We start from the raw sequence: 21,264 nt of genomic DNA, 5'->3' as shown, positions 1-21,264 counted from the left end.
AACAAAATTTATATATAATCATGCATTTGTGCTTAGCTTGATGAGAAGATTCACCAACAATAATGAGTTGGTGTGCCCTCCCATTACACGATTTGCCACTAGTTTCATATCTTTTTAGTATTTGTTGAATTCTATGTGGGATGTGTAGCCTATGTTTCTTGCACAGGAGTAGCATGCTTTATCTGTCAGTCGCAAACCGGAGGGAGAGGTCATGTGCAAAATAATTTCATATCATCAAAGCTTTTGGGCAAGAGTGAGGAGGTGTGTGCCATTTCCAAACCTTTGGTAAGGGTTCTTCAGTTGGTTGATGGAGACAAGCCCACAATGGGCTACTTGTATGAGGCCATGGATAGGGCCAAGGAAGTCATTCGTCCCTATTATGAAAATAAGGGGGATGACAAGTTTGAGAAACAACAGTTGTTGTGGAGAGTGATTGATGAGCAATGAAACAGTACCCTTCATTGCCCCATTAATGTTGCAGGGATCTACCTCAACCCAGCATTTTCTTACTCCTATGGTTTCAGATTTGATGTCGAGGTGACGGATGGATTCCTCACTTGTGTTAAGAGAATGGTGCCATTTGAGAAAGAACGTGAAGATATTTCTAAAGAAATGGAAATATATAGGATGGAAGGTGGCACATTTGGTTTTGGCATAGCTATTAAGGATGCAAAGACCAAAATGCCAAGTATGCTTCAATATGTTTCAAATTTCATAATTCCTTGTCTCTTCATATTTTGCTTCAAGTTTAAAAGTTCAATGTTTTTTGTTATGTTTCCTTATTCTTTTAACTTGTAGATGCTTGGTGGACAAGCTATGATGGCAAAGTACCCCATCTCCAAAAGCTTTCCATTTGAGTGCTCAGGCAAACATACAATTACTCTGGATGTGAGCGCAATTAGAGTGTATTTGACAAAATACACACCAAAAAGCGCAACACGTTAAAAAAAATTGAATTAAATTTTTGAACTCATTATAAATTATAATTATTATTTTTAATATTTAAATTTTCTAAGTACTAATTTACAATCTATGACCCTGATACAAGTTACAGTCCCAATGCCTCAATGACATGGTCTACATCTACTACAATCTCCAATTGTGTGTGAGTCAACTTCAGAAAACCCCTAGTGTGGAATCCATCTCATTGGACCATATTGACACCACTGCTGCAGGAGTGACATCACCATTGCAGGAGGGTTGAGACTAAGAGGCCTATCATGGACTCGATCCATGATTGGTTAGAGCTGGATCCAGAGGCATTAGAGGAGGTAGCAGTTGCAGGGGAGAGAGACGTAGAGGAGGAGGAGGAAAAAGAACAGTAGGGGAAGAAAGGAGGCAGAGAAAGAGCAGGAGGAGGTGATACCATCTAGCATGGGCAACAGCAGGGGATAGAGACGACCTCCTATTTTTGCTTCTAGAGGACATCAAAGTCCATTTCTAGCCCCAAAAGCAAGGCCTTCTTCCTCTAGAGCAAAAGTCATTCTCTATTTCCATAAAAGGGGCAGAGGAACTCAGTGACTGATTAGTTTATGACATATAGATGACCCGTGATGATGTTATACATTTATTATATTTTTTGTTGATATTTTGACTCTTGAGACAAAGTCAGGACACAGTGTTTAGGACTTGATCCACTATTGATATGTGATGTAGCACTAAACTTCTTATACATCTTATATAAAAGCTTTCCTTTCATATTTATGTGGCAATGCATTTATCTGATGTCGTGGATACTTTAGATGCTAAAAAAAATAAAAAATGAATATTTTTGTACTTTTTTAATTTTGTGGAGTTTTTGGCGATTTTTTCAATTTTCTCCTAACTTTTACGACTTTTTCAATTTTCAAACCCTCTCTGATTTAGTTCTGAGTTTGACTTTTGCAACACTGATAAATACACAATTCAAGCTATCATTTCTATTCTCATCTTGTAATCTTCTAGATATGAAATAAAAATTGTTATAAACCTAAGGGCACTTGATTTCAGTTTTCCACGGGTATGTTTCCCCAAGGTGAGGAGCACCCCCCCCCAGGCCATGTTTCCCATGCTTCAAGGATGGGGGGATGCCTAAGGAAACATTTATTCACATCCCACTTTCGGGGAAACACATGGGGAAAAGGGGGATGTCTAAACGCCCACCTCCCTCAGAAGGGGGACACCCTCCCACAAACATTTTTGTCCAACAACCCATGAATTTGCATGGGATGATGCAGAAGCATTCAACCCAAGAGAAAATCATTGCATTTTAGTAGACATAGGGGGTCATGTGTTTTAAGGTAGTTGGATTCCTAAGTCTCAAATTAATGTAATATTTAAGCTTTTAAGTGATTAGAATAGGGATTAATTAGATGTGTGAGGATGTTTGTAAATGTTCTTGAATAAAGGAAAACATGAGTGGTTAATAATGACAAGAGAGTTAGAAGTCAATTATAACTCTAAAGGTAGTTTCATGATTCAAGGAACTATAGAGAGTTCTTAGGAATTAATTGAAATTAGAAGTGGGCATAGAGGACATTTAGGAGTCAGTTCAATAGATTTAGGATTTGAACCAGAATTAGTTCAACGGAACCTTTTTGGTATAAATGTAAGCCTACGGGCAAAGGAAAAGAGGAGGAGGCCACTGATATTGAAGATCAGGTCTATGAGAGACAGAAAGTCTCGATATGTAATCATTTGTTTATACTTATATATACAGAGGTTTAATTCCTAACTGTGTAAATGTCTGAAACGAGTACTTAATGAATGAATTACATGTAAGTTATGAATTCGTAGGTTCTGTAACAGAAGGTTGCAGGCAGAGTTCTGAAGAAATACACAAAGGAAAGAATGATTCAGAGGAATCATAAGGGATCTTTGAATCTAGCTGAAGGATCAGAGTAAGTTTTGGAGGGGTAGCGAAGTGAAAATTTGCAAAGGAGTTAAGCTCAGGAATGAAGAGTTGAGCAGCAGAAGCGGAAGGTTGAAACCCTGAAGAAAACCCGAGAACCACAGCAAACACTGAAAACCAGTGTAAAACATAAGTAAAAAGGAAGAGCGGCGAAACGAAGTATCAGCGCACAGTATCCGTTGGATTTGGATGATCAACGGTCAGGATTAAATCACATGGTGGAAGAGCGCATGAGTTAACTTGCGAAGAGCATGGTTTCGCAACTGGAAGTGGTATTTCAGGCGAGGTAAAATCTGTAAGCTGTATTTCAAGGAAGGCACCCGATTCCACTAGCTGAGCGACACGTAGAAACCGAGGAGAGAGGAAAACCGCCATACCATGCAGGTATTCCCCGTACTACTTGTTCACCCGAAGTCATCGTGGACTGTTGGATCCGTTGAGTGCAGATCCACGGCGGAGGACGGGAAGGATATCACCCGTCGATCTAATGGCGGAAGATCAACGGCGGAGATTAATTCACATCACAAATGTTAAATGGAGTTGTATCGGCAAAGAAGTAATGTGATGAGCGATGGAGCGGACCTGCTAAAGTATTGAGGTGCAACTTTTATACATTTGAAATTCGGAAGGTTGTGTGTAAACACATATCAGAGAAAGCGAAGGAATTCATGTGTAATGTATTTCGCGGAGGATGCCGATTGCTATGGCAATATAGGGTACATTGGGAAAAGTGCAAACCCGTGCTAAAGGCGGAAAGGTAAGTTATTGTGTGTTTGTGGTTATTTCTATTATAAACAGATTATAATAGAAATATAGCACGATAAAGAAGGTTTATGTGGTAAGTCCATTGTCTACCATAGTTATAAAGTGGAGTTTGGTATATATGCAGCTTAAGGTTTAATAAAAGGTTAATGAAGGTTTAAGCAGGGTGATTGAGTTCTGATATAAAGGAAAAGGCGTATTAATGATTAGACTTTGTTAGTCTATAAATCATTCCACATGAGACTATTAGAGGAGGCCTAAAACCTTAGTAATTGAAGATTTGACTCCTTAGAGATTTAAAATTCTTGGGACAAATATACTTATGCATTTTAGATGCATATTGTGGGTGTGAGCGGGGGTAACCCTACATCATTTGGTATCAGAGCAGAATTGTAACTAAAACAATTGGTGTTAAAACAGAACAAAGAAATTCTATGTGAAGGAATTGAGAACAAAGTTATGTGTCAAAGATGTTTATGCAGACAAGGAAGGATCAGATTCTAATTTGACAGAAAGTAGGCAAACATAGGTGATGTGTAGCAGAACTTGCAGATGCAAGAAACAAAGGACAATCCATTCAAGGTACAGGTGGAATGGTGAAACAAGATCATGCTGAGATCTTGAAGGCGAGGTGATGTGTTCTGTTTTGATTTGAGAAGGTGTGTTTATACATTGATATGCAGGTGACAGCATAAGAAGGTATGAAGGTTGCAACAATCTAGAGCAAGGAGTGCTCAATTGGTTCCAAAAGAAAGAACCAGAGAGATGCTAAAATACTGAGCTCAAAGGAGAGAAGCTTAGTGAGGCATATGTAGCAAGAAGGAGACTTGTTACTGCAAAGGGATTGTTGCAGATCACAAAGGCAATTCCACATAGGATGTGGGTAGAATTGCTAAGGGATGAAGAAGCTGGTAAGACTTTCTAAGTGAAAGAAGAGGTGGTCAAAACCAAGTATTTCATTGTGATTGAAATAAAAGAGAACAGTTGTGTTCTTAGGAGATGCAGAAGAGTTGAAGCCTAGAAGCAGAGAGAAGTGCTCAAAGGAGGTTCCAGAGATAGAGAACCAAGGGCTTGCCAAAAGACCAAGTACAGAGGAAAGCTTGGTGAGGTAAGTTGCAACAAGGAGGACTTGTTGTTGCAGAAGCTTTAATGCAACTCATAGTAAGTGAGTAAGGAGCTCATGAAGATAGAGAAAAAGAAAATGGCCACTGATAGTCATAACAACGGTTCTGAGGAAGACCACAATAGAAGAAAGATGAAGAAAGAGGATGCCAAGGCAAATGGCAAGAGGATGAGTCAAAAGGAAATTGACAAAGAGATTGCAGAGTTAAAAGAACAACTCGATGCATTAAGGAGAATACTTGAGGAAAGCCAGAGACTAAGTTGGGTCTTGAGGAAGAAGCCAGTGAAATGGCGTAAGTTGCAAAGAAGGCTAGAACAGAGGCAAGTAAGGTGAATGATGGAAAAACTCAGAGAAGCTGAGTTGGAAATGAAAATGGAAGTGTCCATTTGTGAAGCAGAACAGGGTGAAGTTCTGAGTGAAGATGAAGACTTGGAAACTGAAACTTCAAGTGAGGCCAAAGGGTCACATGGTTTTAAATCTGACAATTTGTGTATGTTTGCAAATGAAACATGTAAAGGACAATTTGTCGATATTGTCATAAAGGAGGAAGAAGACAAGCAGAATCTAAATTCTGTTCTGGAAGAAGATGAGATAGATAGGTCTCATATCCAGTTGGGGAAAGATATCAAGCAACCAAGTGAAGGGCTTGAGGAGATTGAAGAGGAGACCATCGAAGAATTTCTTAATCATATGAAAGGATTTAGAACAACAAAGAGATATGATGGTTGAAACCATTGTTTTACGAAACGGCCGGGTTGACTCCGAAACGGCCGTTTCGTTCCGGGTCAACAAAAAAAATTTCAACTCGGCCCCATGACCCGGCTCGGTGACCGGGTCACGTCAAAAAACGGCCGTACCGTTTGGAACCCGCTGGGCAGCGTTTTAACTTGAAAAAAATTAATTTTTTGCTGATTTTTGGCTGATTTGGTTAGGGTTTGTGGACATGAAAAGGTTTATGTGATTAGTTAAATGCATTTGGGGTCCATTTCCCCCTCCCAAACTCTATTTAAGACAGCCAAATGCTCTCATTTCACTCACAACAGTCGAGATGATCTTGGCTCCTCTGGCAGTAGCCAGTAGCTACTAGCCTCCTTGGTTATTTGTATTTTGTTTTGACTCTTGAGTCTTTGATCATGTATGACAGACTACAGTTGACTATGTATTTACTATTGCCATTGGGTACACCGTACCATTTTGATATAATGGATTGGTTCATGAGCCTACTTTGATCATATGTTGTCTTCCATGTATATTATAATGTTGTGTGTTTGGAAACTTGAATGAAAATATTTAAAATTATGTTTAAACTATTTAAAATTATGTTTTTTTATAAAAAAAATAAATATTTAATGTATTTTTTACAACGACCGAGTCATTGAAATCGAGCCGGCCGAGTCATTGCCGTTTCCGTTTCCGTTTCCGAGTCGATCCTCGGCCGAGTCCGAATCCGAGTCCGTTTTGTAAAACATTGGTTGAAACATCAAGTGGGACCATAGGGTCTTATGTTTTTAAGGCTGATAGTTTGTCTGTGGATGCAGAACAAACGCAGGAGAATATTAATGCAATGGTGAGACAAAGATAGCTCTTAGAGAAGGTAAACAGCAAGAGATTAAAGGAAAACTTGAAGAAAATACCATGTTAGCTGAAAACATAGTAAAGGATCATCAATTCATCATGATTATAGGCACAGTCGAAGTAGCCATGGAAGTTGTTAAGAAGGAAGAAACCTATGCAAAGGATTTAACCTTAGGAGAAAGGACATTTGATGATTGGTCACTAACAAAAGAGGATTTTGCAAAGAATAAGAAATCTTTTGACGCTGTCAGAAGTATGGAAAAGTATCTTTCAAAAGATAAAAACTCTGAAGTAAAGGAGGATGGAGAATGTCTCTTAAATGAGAGAAGCAGTGATTTATTGCAGCAGAAAGAACTTAATAATGCATTGATATTTGAAACTGTGACAACACAAGAAGAATTTCTTGTGAAAGAAGGAGATGAAATTCAGTCTGAAGAGCTGATATGTGAAGCAACAGTTGAGACTGTTGAACCTTGTGATTTTCAAATTGATAATTTGTTTATAAATGCAGGAATTATAAGTGATGATGAAGTACTTATGAAGTGTCACAGAGAAATTGCATTGTTGGAATATTTGCTGGAAAATTCAGAGTATGACAGTGTGATTGCAGAAGGAGGAGTTCACTATAGTGGACAAGAGCAAGAAGACATCATTAGAGCAGATAATGTGGAGGAAATATTAGTTGACAGTCTCATGAATTATTTTGAGAATCCAAAACAGCATACTGATGTGCTGACAGAGGAGAAAGAAACAGAGCAACAAACTGAATTGTTGCCAAAGGAAGATAAGGCACAAAAAACTTATGTTTTTTTATTTTAACAAGTGTTTTGTGAGTGCAGGTTTTGTTGCAGATGCTGAAGGAAATTTGGCACAGATGAGTAGCCAAATAAAGATGAAAGAAGAAGATTCTGTGGAAGAATTCAATCCATGGAACAGAGATGCTCAATTGTTGGAGAGAACGCTGGAAAGCCATGATCCAGTGCAAACAGAAATAATCATGAAAGAGGATAAGGATGAAAGGGAGGCATCAAGAATAACAGAACAAGTAAGAATGAGAGGAAGAGTAAGAGTAAGTGATAGCATTCGACAACTCCAAGAAGAAGAACAGCAGATTGAAGAGTTGGTGGACAGCAGCAACAACCTGAAACAAAGAGAAAGAGGCAGAAGTAAGTGGCAAAGTATAGACCAATCCAAGGATGTACTGGAGATGGAGATTGAAGAATTATGGCAACTAATAATGAAACAAGCCATAGGGAGGAAAATGATAGCAGTAGGAAACACGATCAATCAGAATTTGAACCTAATTGACAAGGAGAGGAAGATGAAACAAAAAATAGCAGACATACAGCAGCAACAAAGGTGCAGAGCTTTCAGAAAGTTACAAACTAAAGTTTGGGACCCTGGAGGTTTTCTATCAACACATGAAAACACATGATCAGGAAATCATGAATATTTTCTACTTTGGGAGTCTGATGCAGAAGCATTCAACTCAAGAGAAAATCATTGTATTTTAGTAGACATAGGGGGTCATGTGTTTTAAGGAAGTTGGATTCCTAAGTCTCAAATTAATGTAATATTTAGGCCTTTAAGTGATTAAAATAGGAATTAATTAGATGTATGAGGATGTTTGTAAATGCTCTCGAATAAAGGAGAACATGAGTGGTTAACAATGACAAGAGAGTTAGAAGTCAATTATAACTCTAAAGGTAGTTTCATGATTCGAGGAACTAGAGAGAGTTTTAGGAATTAATTGAAGTTAGAAGTGGACATAGAAGACATTTAGGAGTTAGTACAGTAGATTTAGGATTTGAACCAGAATTAGTTCAACAGAACCTTTCTGGTATAAATGTAAGCCTACAGGCAGAGTAAAAGAGGAGGAGGCCACTGATATTGAAGATCAAGCCTGAGAGAGACAGAAATTCTCGATATGTAATCATTTGTTTATACTTATATATACAGAAGTTTAATTCCTAACTGTGTAAGTGTGTGAAACGAGTATTTAATGAATGAATTACATGTAAGTTATGAATTCGTAGGTTCTATAACAGAAGGTTGTGGGCAGAGTTCTGAAGAAATACACAGAGGAGACAATGATTCAGAGGAATCATAAGGGATCTTTGAATTCAGCTGAAGGATTAGAGTAAGTTCTGGAGGGGTAGCGAAGTGAGAATTCGCAGAGGAGTTAAGCTCAGGAATGACGAGTTGAGCAACGGAAGCGGAAGGTTGAAACCCTGAAGAAAACCCGAGAACCACAACAAACACTGAAAGCCAACTTAAGACCTAAGTAAAAAGGAAGAGCAGAGAAGCGAAGTATCGGTGCACAGTAACCGTTGGATCTGGATGATCAACGGTCAAGATTAAATCACATGGTGGAAGAGTGCGGGAGTTAATTCGCAAGGAGCGTGGTTTCGCAACTGGACGTGGTATTTCGAGCGAGCTAAAAGCTGTAAGCTATATTTCGAGGAAGGCACCTGATTCCACTAGCTGAGCGACACGTAGCAGCTGAGGAGAGAGGAAAACCGCCTTATTGGGCGGGTATTCCCCGTACTACTTGTTCACCCAAATTCATCGTGGACCGTTGGATCCGTTGAGTGCAGATCCACAGCGGAGGATTGTCGGGCTAGTTTGGTGAACAGGAAAGGATGTCATCCGTCGATCTGATGGCGGAAGATCAACGACGGAGATTAATTCACATCGCAAATGTTAAATGAAGTTGTATCGGCGGAGAAGTAATGCGATGAGCGATGGAGCGGACCCGATAAAGTATTGAGGTGCAGCTTTTATACATTTGAAATCCAGAAGGTTGTGTGTAATCGCATATCGGAGAAAGCGGAGGAATTCATGTGTAATGTGTTCCGCGGAGGATGCCGATTGCGATGGCGATATAGGGTACATCGAGAAAAGTTCAAACCTGTGCTAAAGGCGGAAAGGTAAGTTATTGTGTGTTTGTGGTTATTTCTATTATAAACTGATTATAATAGAAATATAGCATGATAAAGAAGGTTTATGTGGTAAGTCCATTGTCTACCATAGTAATAAAGTGGAGTTTGGTATATATGCGGCTTAAGGGTTAATAAAAGGTTAATGAAGATTTAAGCAGGGTGATTGAGTTCCAATATAAAGGAAAAAGTGTATTAATGATTAGACTTTGTTAGTCTATAAATCATTCCGCATGATACTATTAGAGGGGGCCTAAAACCTTAGTGATTGAAGATTTGACTTCTTAGAGAGTTAAAATTCCTGGGACAAATGTACTTATGCATTTTAGATGCATATTGTGGGTGTAAGCGGGGGTAAGATTGCATCACACACATTCCCATACATACATACATACATATATATATATGCAAACATATTAATCTACATGCATATCCATGTGTTTCCCCGATTAGAGTTGATTTCATCTCTAACCATCAACGTCCACCCAAGAATGCAGCCTTTGCTAAGTTTATACAAAGGATAGAGTCCATTCCACAAATAAGAACCCTTTGCTCTTCAGTTATGAATATTTCTTTAACCAGTGCAACATGCAATGATCCAATTCTCTTTTAAGAATTGATAAGAAACACCCACCTCCCTTTCTCTTATTGCTACATGAATTAAACTATTTTGATTTAAATATGATCTCTTGAATATCTCCCTACTTCAACAACTTAACAAAAATTTACAAGAAATAAAGCATGAGATATGGATCTAGCTAGTTGACTAATATATTAGCTCTCTGAATCTGATGAGATCCATATTCAATTCAGAATGGGGATTAGAAATATTATCAACTGAAACACGTGACTAACACAACTCCTACCCTTAAATCAAGGAAATACAACATAAGATACACAGTTCAGCTACATCTTACTATATGGTATTGGCATGGTATATTGTTTGAAATGCCACCTTTTATTTGTATTTAATATCATATACCCCGCCATTGTATAAAGGAATTAGAGGAACACAGAAAAAAGGTCACATAAGCACACGCAGATAACATCGGGCATGCATGATAAAGTGAGAAATATATTCTATGTAGATGTTACCATCCACACTGCACCTTTCCCAATCATTCATAGCTCATCTACAGAAAAAATTATACTCCGGAAATTTTTAATAACTAGTGCCCATCCTATAAGAGGAACTCGGAATAGATAAGAATGGCTGTATAATCAACAAACTTGCTACCAAGTCCGACAGGCACAGAAGAATCTACCTGTTTTTGATGAATTTCACATGGACGGCCCAATTCAGACCAAACATCCTGCAAGGACTTATAAGATGTTACTGTCAGGAAAACTAATAAATAAGAAATCACAGTGGGCAAAAAACATTTCAGTTACGTAAACATCATACTAAAAATATTATTTTGATGGTTAAATACAGATAGAAAGTGATTACAAAGAACAAATAGACCATTTATTAGTTTCCTGATGATTGATATTAGTCAAAAATTAAATGTCTAGACTCCAAACATCATATATAATTATTATCAGAGCAGTATTATAAAAGTAATGCAACAAGAAACACTACTGAAACCTACATCTGTACCATTATTGAAGATAAAGAATGTTTCAATGCCTTGTATAGCATCTCAATAAGTGTATCTGAGAAAAAGCTTAAAATATCAAGTATTGAGGTCTAGGTGCACAATGTCCAACTTAAACAGAATTACACTCGGAAAAATGTTAAGGGAACAAAAGTATAATGGCAGGACTAAAACTGGAACAGTTCAACTTGAACTGAATTACATGCAGAAGGAAGGATGTCCTAGACAGAACAGTTTAATGGCAAGTTAATGATGGCTATGTTAAGGTTAATTTAACCATAATTCTATTTGCCCATTTCTAAGATCAGCTCCAAAAAATAGTTATAGTCAATGAAAATGGATGCAGTCTTTAAGGGTTCTAAGGCTCTAGAAATTTAAGAAGTTTTAATTTGTGTCCTCCTATCTTGATGTACCTTTTGTTGGAAAATACTGAGGGGGGGTGAATCAGTATTCCTTAGCAATTAGCACTTTTAAATCTTTTCAAAGCATTAGTTAATCTTCAATTATCATTAATGTTTATGCAGTAACAACAGTAAATAAAAGAACACAAGAGACACAAAAATTTTAGGTGGAAAACCCCCTCCGGGTCAAAAACCACTGAACGCTTTTCTAATAATTCTTTAATCTTCAACTCCAATTGAAAAGAAAGCTCCAACTTCCTAGAATCTAGAAAAGCATTCTTCTCCAGCTCCCACTGGATGGATGCTCCAACGCCCGAGATTCTTCAGTGGTCAACTGAACGGATGCCCCAACACCCAAGAGCTGCAACTCACCCTAGCACCACCCTATCACCCTATAGAAGGATAAAAGAAGAATGGACTCCCGTACTAGGGAAAATGGTACACTTTACAATGATATAGAATGATGTAGAAGAAAATGACACTCTAGACCATAACCCCAACTATGACACAACCACCTAATGATGATCCTAGACCTCCCGACACTGCCTCTTCAACTCTTGGCAGATAGACACTTGTACAACTTTTACAAAGATGCTTTTACAATGACTCTATACAATGATACTTTTACAATGTCTGTATGCAGTGCTGCCCACTTGAAGACTTCATGTGGTGAACTTCTTGCTGTTGTTCTGCACCTTGATTTCTGCTCTTGTCATGCTACCCTTTCTCATTCTTCAGAACATTAGATTATGCATTGAGTCTTCTCTTGATGAATATATAATACCTGCAAAAAGTCTTCAAGGAAATACCCATGACATGATAATAGCAAAACTTACCTCATCTTGCAGAGCATATGTCAGTGCTAAACAAAAACAACAAATTAGAATACAAAGAACCTAATGCAATTAAGAGATGAACATGCATATACAGAAGATACTTACATGTAGCTTACCTCTGCTGCATCATTTTGCTGCACCTTGCTCTTTGCTGCCCTAGAAAGTTTGGTCCTTTGCACCCCTTGACAACACTTGATCTAGTTTGCTCTTTGCTGCCCTAAAAAGTATGGTCCTTTGCACCCCTTGACAACACTTGATCTAGTTTGCTCTTTGCTGCCCTAGAAAGTTTGGTCCTTTGCACCCCGTGACAACACTTGATCTAGTTTTTCTTGCTTTCTAGGAGCACGATATTTAATCTAATGTATCTCTGCGATTTCATATCCCCAACATGCAATCTTCGGTCCTATAGAAGCCCTCTGAGTCTTCTTTCCAATGCCACAAGTTTGACCCGATTTGGACTCTTCAAGACAAAGTTATGCCCAATCTCTCACAATGACCTAATTATGGACTAGTTCAGTAGAGTGAACTTGTACGACATGCCACGTGTCACTGTTTCCTCCTTCGGCTCTGAAATTGATACACAGAAAACTACAGTCTGTGCACTATCCACCACTTTTTACAGAATTCCAATCCTCTTCTTAGAGAGAGAGTTATGACGATTTTCCCAAGGTCACTTCTTTGAGATGAAATTCGGCAGCCTGCAAAAACCCTAACTTCCACAAATCATATCTCCGAAAATATAGCGAACCAAGATCTGAAATTCAGTCACGACGTTCATCAGGATTGTGAATCAAATGGATTTTAATTTCAAAATCTAAGACTTCACAGAAATGAAGTTATAGCAAAAATGCCACGATCACTACATTTGGAGGATATATGAGATTTCTTTCTATAGAGTTGAGAATGGCTTCTATAGAGAATGTTGGACGGATTTTAGGAGCTTATAAAATTATTAATTAATGACTATTCAATGACCAAAACCAATTATGAGTGCCATGCCACAAACCCATAGGGTTTTAGCCCACTAACTGGGGTTACTAACTTCAAACATGAATATCTCTCAAACCGTGAAGAATTACTTGGCGTGCCATATATCAACAGAAACATCTCGACGAGTAGAATCTATCTAGAAGATCCTTGACTCAAAATAGAGTAAGTTGTCAAGTCAAAATTCCCTTGCAAGATCAGGGTAGCCCCTGGTGCTGCTTGGGTTGACATCAATGACAACCTCAGATCATCTTTAGATCAACAATCTCCCCCTTTGGCATTGATGGCAACACAAGTACTCCCCCTGCAATCAGGGCACCTCTTCCTACTGCCTTCTCTCCCCCTTTGACATCAATGGCAAAGGGTAACTCCCCTTGACACACAACCATCCTGCGAACCTGTACACACTTCCACTCCCCCTTTATTTTCTGAATAAGGAAAATCTAATGAGAACTTGGGAGAATCCCAAGCTTCTGGCGAAGATATTCAAATGCTTCACGAGGTAAAGGTTTAGTGAAGATATCAGTGATTTGTTCTTTTGTACCAACATATTCAAGTTTGATATTCTTTTCAGCGACTTGTTCTCTAACAAAATGATATTTTATTGAAATGTGTTTTGTTTTTGAATGCATGACAGAATTCTTGGAGATGTTGATGGCACTGGTGCTATCACAGAAGATGGGAATAGGCTCACTGAATTGTACTTGAAGATCTTGCAAAGTTTGTTTCATCCAAAGGACTTGAGTACAAGTTGTTGTTGCAATGTATTCTGCTTCCGTAGTAGATAATGAGATTGAGGTTTGCTTTTTGCTCAACCATGATATGAGACAACCACCTAGATAGAATGTTGCTCCACTAGTACTCTTACGATCATCAATGCTTCCTGCCCAATCTGCATCTGTAAAGGCTTGAATAATGCCCTTGGGATAACACAAGCCATATTTTGTTCTGCCCTTTAGATATCGAAGAATTCTTTTGACGGCAATAATATGTGATTCTTTTGGTGCTACTTGGAATCTTGCTACTTGTCCAACTGCTTGCATAACATCTGGATGGGAGACTGTTACATATAGAAGACTACCAATCATAGATTTGTACAACCTCTGATCCACATCCTTAGATGAGTCGTCTATGCTCAATTTGCAGCCTATCACCATCGGAGTAAGGACAGCTTTGCAATCTTCCATTTTTGAATTTCTTGAGCATTTCCTTGATGTACTTGGCTTGACATATAAATATTCCTTTCTCTTGCTGAGATATTTGAAGCCCTAAGAAGTATGTCAACTCACCAAGTAAAGACATCTCGAACTCACTTTGCATCTTTGTACCAAAGTTCTTACTTACTTGATCATCATTGCTACCAAAGATTATATTATCCACATATACCTCAACGATTGTTAAATTATCCTTATCTATTTGTACGTAAAGATTGCTATCAGCAATACCTTTCTTGAACCCTTGTTGACATAGATATCCGTCAAGACGAGCATACCATACTTTGGGAGCCTGCTTAAGACCATATAGAGCCTTCTTTAACCTGCAAACAAAGTCTTCTTTTTCTGATAGTAGAAAACCTTCAGGTTGTTCGATGTAAACTTCTTCTAATTCTCCATTCAGAAATGTTGACTTAACATCCATTTGGTAGACTTTTATTTTTCTTGAACATGCATAGGCGAGAAACATCTGGATGGCTTCCATTCTGGCAATTGGTGCAAATGTTTCATTGAAATCAATTCCTTCCACTTGTGCATAGCCTTTGCAAACCAATCTTGCTTTGTTTCTGGTAACCTGTCCATCTTCATTCAATTTGTTCCTGAACACCCATTTAGTCCCAATGACATTTTTATCTTTTGGTCGTGGAACTAATTCCCAGGTGTTATTCTTCTCGATTTGATCCAATTCTTCATTCATAGCTGCTACCCAATGTTCATTTTGGTTGGCTTCCTCAAAACTACTAGGCTCAAAGTTTGTTAGAAAAGCAATGTGAGTTCGTTGTGATGAACAAAGTTGTCGACATTTTCTTGTTCCAATTCCTTCATTTATGTCACCAATGATTTGATTTGATGGATGGTTCTTTTGAATCCATTCTTTTGTTCTCTTTGGAGGAGCTTCCTGTTATTGTTCCTATATATCTTGTTGATCATTATTTACATCTTCCTGGTTGACAGTTGCTTCTTGTTCTAGAATTTTCTCTGTACCTTTTTCAGCCTCTGTCTCAAGTTTCAAATATTCTAGATCCTCGTCATTATTCGTTAGAACACTATCTTCATCAAATGTAACATTTATGCTCTCCACTATCTGTTTTCGTCTTAGATTATAGCATTTATAGGCCTTTCTTTTGCATGAGTAACCAACAAAGATACCTTCATCAACACACGATTCAAAGTTACCCAACTTTTGATCTTCTCTTTTGATATAATATTTGCTTCCGAAGATTCTGAAATATTTTACATTAGCCGGTTTTCCTTTCCATAATTCATATGGGGTCTTATTGCAATTATTTCTGAGAGGATTTCTGTTCATAATGAAGACTGTTGTATCAATTGCTTGAACCCAAAATTTTTCATCCAATTTTGAGTCCTTCAGCATTGTTCTACCCATTTCCTGTACGGTTATGTTCTTTCTTTTGCAACTCCATTTTGCCGAGGTGTTCATGTTGTTGAAAATTGTCTTTTTATTCCATTTTCGTCATAGTATTGTTGAAATAATTTGGAAGTGAATTCTCTGCCATAATCTGATCTTAGACACTTTATTTTTAAATCAATTTCATTTTTGACCAACTCCTTGTCAATCTTAAAGCACTCAAATGCTTCAGATTTTTTCTTTAGGAAACTGACAGTTGTCATCCTAGTATAGTCATCTATCATTAACATGAAATATAATTCTCCATCTAAGCCTTTTGTTCCCATAGGACCACATAGATCAATATGTATCAATTCCAATGGATGTGATGCAAAGTGTTCTTTTGTTTTAAATCCGCATTTTGTCTACTTGCCGTGCCGACAGGCCTCACATAATGTGTTGGAAGGTTTTAAGATTTTCAGTATTTCTCGTATTGCTTCCATTTTGCTTATCGAGACAATATTGTCAAAGTTTATGTGACCCATTCGTTTGTGCCATAACCAGCTTTCATCTTCTTTAACTAGTAGGCATGCTTTAGTTGCTTCATTAAGAACATATATGTCGTTTGGAGCTCGACTTGCTGTAGCCACAATTTTACCATACCTGCCTTTCCTGATTTCACATTTTGTGGAGTTGAATAGAATTGTGTGTCCTTGATCATACATTTGTCCAACACTGAGCAGATTGTGATTCATGTTTTCAACCAATAGAACATTCTTGGCTAAAGCATCTTTTCTTCCGAGACTAATGTTACCTGATCCTATAACGTTTGAAGATCCATCATTTCCAAAGGACATGGTTCCATCCTTCTTCTCTTTCAGAGATACAAATTTCTTTCTATCTCCAGTCATATGCGCTGAGCAACCACTATCAACATACCACACATCTTTGTTGTTTTGGGCCTTGACAGCGAAAGCACAATTATTAGTGTTCTTCTTCTTCCATGTTCGTTCGTTCTGTCGCTTCGAAGATTCTTCTGGAGGATTTTCAAGTCTGCAGTCGCTGGCTATGTGTCCAAAGTTTCAACATTTGTAACATTCAATATTACTTCTTAAATGTTCAAATCTATTGATGTTTCGTTGAGCCTTGAGAGGTTCAAATTTGATAGATCTCCTGGAATTGTATTGGTTTCTAGGGTACGTGCGACATTCTACAGCTTTATGACCAGATTTTCCACATGAATAACAATAGCCATGAAAAATATGTTGGTCCCTGGATGGAAATCTTCGTCAGGAATTGTCTTCCAAGGCTGTTCTTGCGACTCTTGTTCAAAGAAGTCTACATCCCTGTCAGATCTCATAGGTTCATTGTATTTTGTTGTAGAAGGTCCTACTTCTTCTTCTTTGTAACCGAGGCCAGTTCTGTCGTTGCAAGATCGTTGATTGTTGATGAGTTTTTCCAACGCCCTTGAGCTATTCACATAGTTTTGGATAGTTTTTCCCTTCTTCACTTCCTTACGCAGCGAGACTACTTCGGCTTCTAATGCTTCCCTTTCTCAGTTGCTTTCTTCCAACTTCTTTTGAAGTGACTCTTCAATACATTTGTGTTCTTCAACTTCAATTTTGAGACCTTGAACTTGTTCTTCAAGAGTATTGGAACGGATCTTCTTAGCCTTCAGCGCTTTTATAAGCTTGATTGCCTCCTTAGAAAATTCTTCTATGGTCAACCCTTCTTCTTCGTTGTTTAATACCTCTTGTTTATTGTGCTTGGCCATAAACAATACTCTCTCATTGGCTTCTTCTTCACTGTCATTGTCTTCATCGGATGATGAGCTATCTTCTTTAGAGAGAAATTTCCTTTTGAATCCTTTCTTCTTGCCTTGATTGTTGAATTTCTTAAAGCCTTTCTTTCCTTTTGAGTTTCCATCACTTATGTTCAGACATTTTGCTGTGAAATGCCCAACCTCACCACAACCGAAACATATCAATAGAAGTTTACCTTTGACTTTGCCCTTACCAATTTTTAGTTTTCTCGTAAAGTAAGCATATTCTCCATCTGAAAAACCTTCTTCATCATCTTCCTTTTCTTCACACTTGCAGGTGCAGGTGCAGGTCTTTGCCTTTGAAGGTTGTTTGTCCTTATTGGTTTTCTTAGATGCAGCGAACGCAGTTTCTAGATGCGAAGTACCCTCTTCTTCATCAAGTCTCATTTCATATGCTATGAGAACTCCATGTAATTCCTCTTTGCTGAGTTTGTCCAGATTTGCACTGTATTCTAAGACCGATACCTTTGGGTTGAATCTTCCTGGTAACGTTCTAAGAATCTTTCGTATAATAGTCTTCTCGTCAACAAGCTCTCCCAATCCTTCCAGAGTGTTGGTTATTTCATCAACGTGTTGGAAGTATGCAACAATGTTGTCATCTTCTTTCATTCTGAGTTGCTCAAATTTTGCTCTATAGATTTGAAGCTTTGCTTCTTTGACATTTGAGTCACCTACATATATATTCTCAAGCTTGTCCCATACATTTTTGGCGGTTTTACAACCCAACACCTTATGATAAGCAGATTCAATAAGTCCACTGATAATAATATTCTTTGTTTTTGCATCATTTACCAAATTCTTCTTACCTTGTTCATCCGCGGTTGGTGTAAAGCCATTTTTAACAGTGTTCCATACTTCGTAACCTTGTGCCAAGAGATAGACCTCCATTCTTCCTTTCCAGAGTGCATAATTATTTTCATTGAATAGAAGTACACCATTCTTGGTATGCTCCATGATCTCCTTCCAGTTGTTAAACTGCTATTGAAGGAACCAAGCTCTGATTGTTGGAAAATACTGAGGGGGGGGGTGAATCAGTATCCCTTAGCAATTATCACTTCTAAATCTTTTCGGAGCATTAGTTAATCTTCAATTATCATTAATGTTTATGCAGTAACAACAGTGAATAAAAGAACATAGGAGGCAAAAAAAATTAGGTAGAAAACCCCCTCTGAGTCAAAAACCACCGAACGCTTTTCTAATAATTCTTTAATCTTCAACTCCAATTGAAAAGAAAGCTCCAACTTCCTAGAATCTAAAAAAGCATTCTTCTCCAGCTCCCATTGGATGGACACTCCAATGCCCAAGATTCTTCAGTAATCAACTGAACGGATGCCCCAACACCCAATGAGCTACAACTCACCCTAGCACCACCCTACCACCCTATAGAAGAATAAAAGAAAAATGGACTCCCGTACCAGGGAAAATGGTCCACTTTACAATGATATAGAATGATGTAGAAGAAGACGACACACTAGACCATAACCCCAACTATGACATAACCACCTAATGATGATCCTAGACCTCCCGACATTGCCTCTTCAACTCTTGGTAGATAGACACTTGTACAACTTTTACAAAGACGCTTTTACAATGACTATGTACAATGATACTTTTACAATGTCTATATGCAGTGTTGCCCACTTGAAGACTTCATGTGGTGAACTTCTTGCAGTTGTTCTGCACGTTGATTGCTGCTATTGTCATGCTACCCTTTCTCATTCTTCAGAACATTAGATTATGCATTGAGTCTTCTCTTGATGAATTTATAATACCTGCAAAAAGTCTTCAAGGAAAAATCCCATGACATGATAATAGCAAAACTTACCTCATCCTCCAGAGCATATGTCAGTGCTAAACAAAAACAACAAATTAGAATACAGAGAACCTAATGCAATTAAGAGATGAACATGCATATACAAAAGATACTTGCCTGTAGCTTACCTCTGCTACATCATTTTGTTGCACCTTGCTCTTTGCTGCCCTAGAAAGTTTGGTCCTTTGCACCCCTTGACAACACTTGATCTAGTTTTTCTTGCCTTCTCGAAGCACGATATTTAATCTGATGTATCTCTGCGATTTCAGATCCCCAACATGTGATCTTCGATCCTGTAGAAGCCCTCTGAGTCTTCTTTTCAATGCCACAAGTCTGACCTGATTTGGACTCTTCATGACAAAGTTATGCCCAATCTCACACAATGACTTAATTATGGACTATTTCAATAGAGCGAACTTGTACGACGTGCCATGTGTCATTGTTTCCTCCTTCGGCTCTGAAATTGATACACAGAAAACTACAGTCCGTGCACTATCCGCCACTTTTTACAGAATTCCAATCCTCTTCTCAGAGAGAGAGTTATGATGATTTTCCCAAGGTCACTTCTTTGAGATGAAATTCGGCAGCCTACAAAAACCCTAACTTCCACAGATCATATCTCCGAAAATATAGCAAACCAAGATTTGAAATTCGGTCACAACATTCATCAAGATTGCGAATCAAATGGGTTTTAATTTCAGAATCTAAGACTTCACAGAAATGAAGTTATAGCGAAAATGCCACGATCACTACATTTGGAGGATATATGAGATTTCTTTTTATAGAGTTGAGAGGGGCTTCTATAGAGAATGTTGGAGGGATTTTAGTAGCTTAAAAAATTATTAGTTAATGACTATTCAATGACCAAAACCACTTATGAGTGCCATGCCACAAACCCATAGGGTTTTATCCCACTAACTGGGGTTACTAACTTCAAACATGAACATCTCTCAAACCGTGAAGAATTACTTGGCATGCCATATATCAAGGGAAACATCTCGACAAGTAGAATCTATCTAGAAGATCCTTGACTCAAAAAAGAGTAAGTTGTCAAGTCAAAATTCCCTTGCAAGATCAGGGTAGCCCCTGGTGCTGCTTGGGTTGACATCAATGACAACCTCAGATCATCTTTCGGTCTGTTGTCGCGCGGATTGACACGACAACGCTCAGACCGGGGGCTGTCACTCTGATCCCCGATCCCTCCGTTTAAGCCTGTCTCCCGCGGCTAAGGGGGGTAGTCCCTGTGAAATGATGAGGCCAACTGTCGACCAGTTGGTTGGGAGACACGAGACACGATTAGAATAAGCACTAAAAAGATTTAATTAATTGAGCAGACCAGTGCCTTAAGAGATTGCGGATAAGACGATTACTTGTTAAATGATATAAAAAAAAATGGACCATGAACAGCAACCATCTATCATCAGCTAAATCACATGACCAAAACGATATCCAGCAATTGAAAACTTCGAAAAGATAAACGCTTAAAACCACCACGAGAATTGTAAATTATTAACCAGATATCATATTTCGCATCTCGGCTTGAAAACTTAGATCCCAGCATGAAAGATATACATGAAAACCACTGAGACTGGTAAAAATAAATTTCCACAAAAATTTTTATATTTTTTCAAAAAAATTTAAATCTTTTTTTTTTTTTTTTTTTTTTTTTAAATGTCAAAAAATGAAAATTTAAAATCTAAAAAATTAAAATTTAAAATCTATTCCTAAACCTAAATCTAACATTTAAAAATAAAACTAAAAAATATATTTTTTTATTTTTCATATTAAAAAAAAAAAAACCCAAATAGGATAAAACCTAAACTAAAGTAAAAATCAAATTAAAATCTAAATGGAAATCTACGCTAATATGTAAATCTAAAGACTAAATAACAATCTATAAACACAAAAACAAAACTAAAACTAATTAAAATTATATTAAAAATCCTAACTCTAAAG

At 37.8% G+C, this 21,264-nt stretch overlaps 1 protein-coding gene across 5 annotated transcripts in view; it reads right to left on the bottom strand.

The window, feature by feature from the left end:
- Window positions 1–21,264, bottom strand: part of LOC149222225 (PHAF1 protein At3g51130-like) — a 214,099-nt gene that overhangs the window by 91,655 nt on the left and 101,180 nt on the right. For 4 of the 5 annotated variants that reach the window (XM_089385315.1, XM_089385318.1, XM_089385314.1 and 1 more), the window contains one exon: window positions 10,555–10,602. The exons of the other annotated variant lie outside the window; for it this stretch is intronic. In XM_089385315.1, the coding sequence (XP_089241441.1) occupies window positions 10,555–10,602 (48 nt within the window). The remainder of the gene's footprint in view (window positions 1–10,554; window positions 10,603–21,264) is intronic. 5 annotated transcript variants of the gene reach the window in all.

Source organism: Pinus tabuliformis, chromosome Q, assembly GCF_031772625.1.
Source record: "Pinus tabuliformis cultivar Carrire ecotype Pingquan chromosome Q, CPIR1, whole genome shotgun sequence".
In the NCBI taxonomy this organism is placed as follows: Eukaryota; Viridiplantae; Streptophyta; class Pinopsida; order Pinales; family Pinaceae; genus Pinus; species Pinus tabuliformis.
The sequence above is the reverse complement of the archived record's forward strand: the minus strand, read 5'-3'. Positions and strand labels throughout refer to the sequence as shown.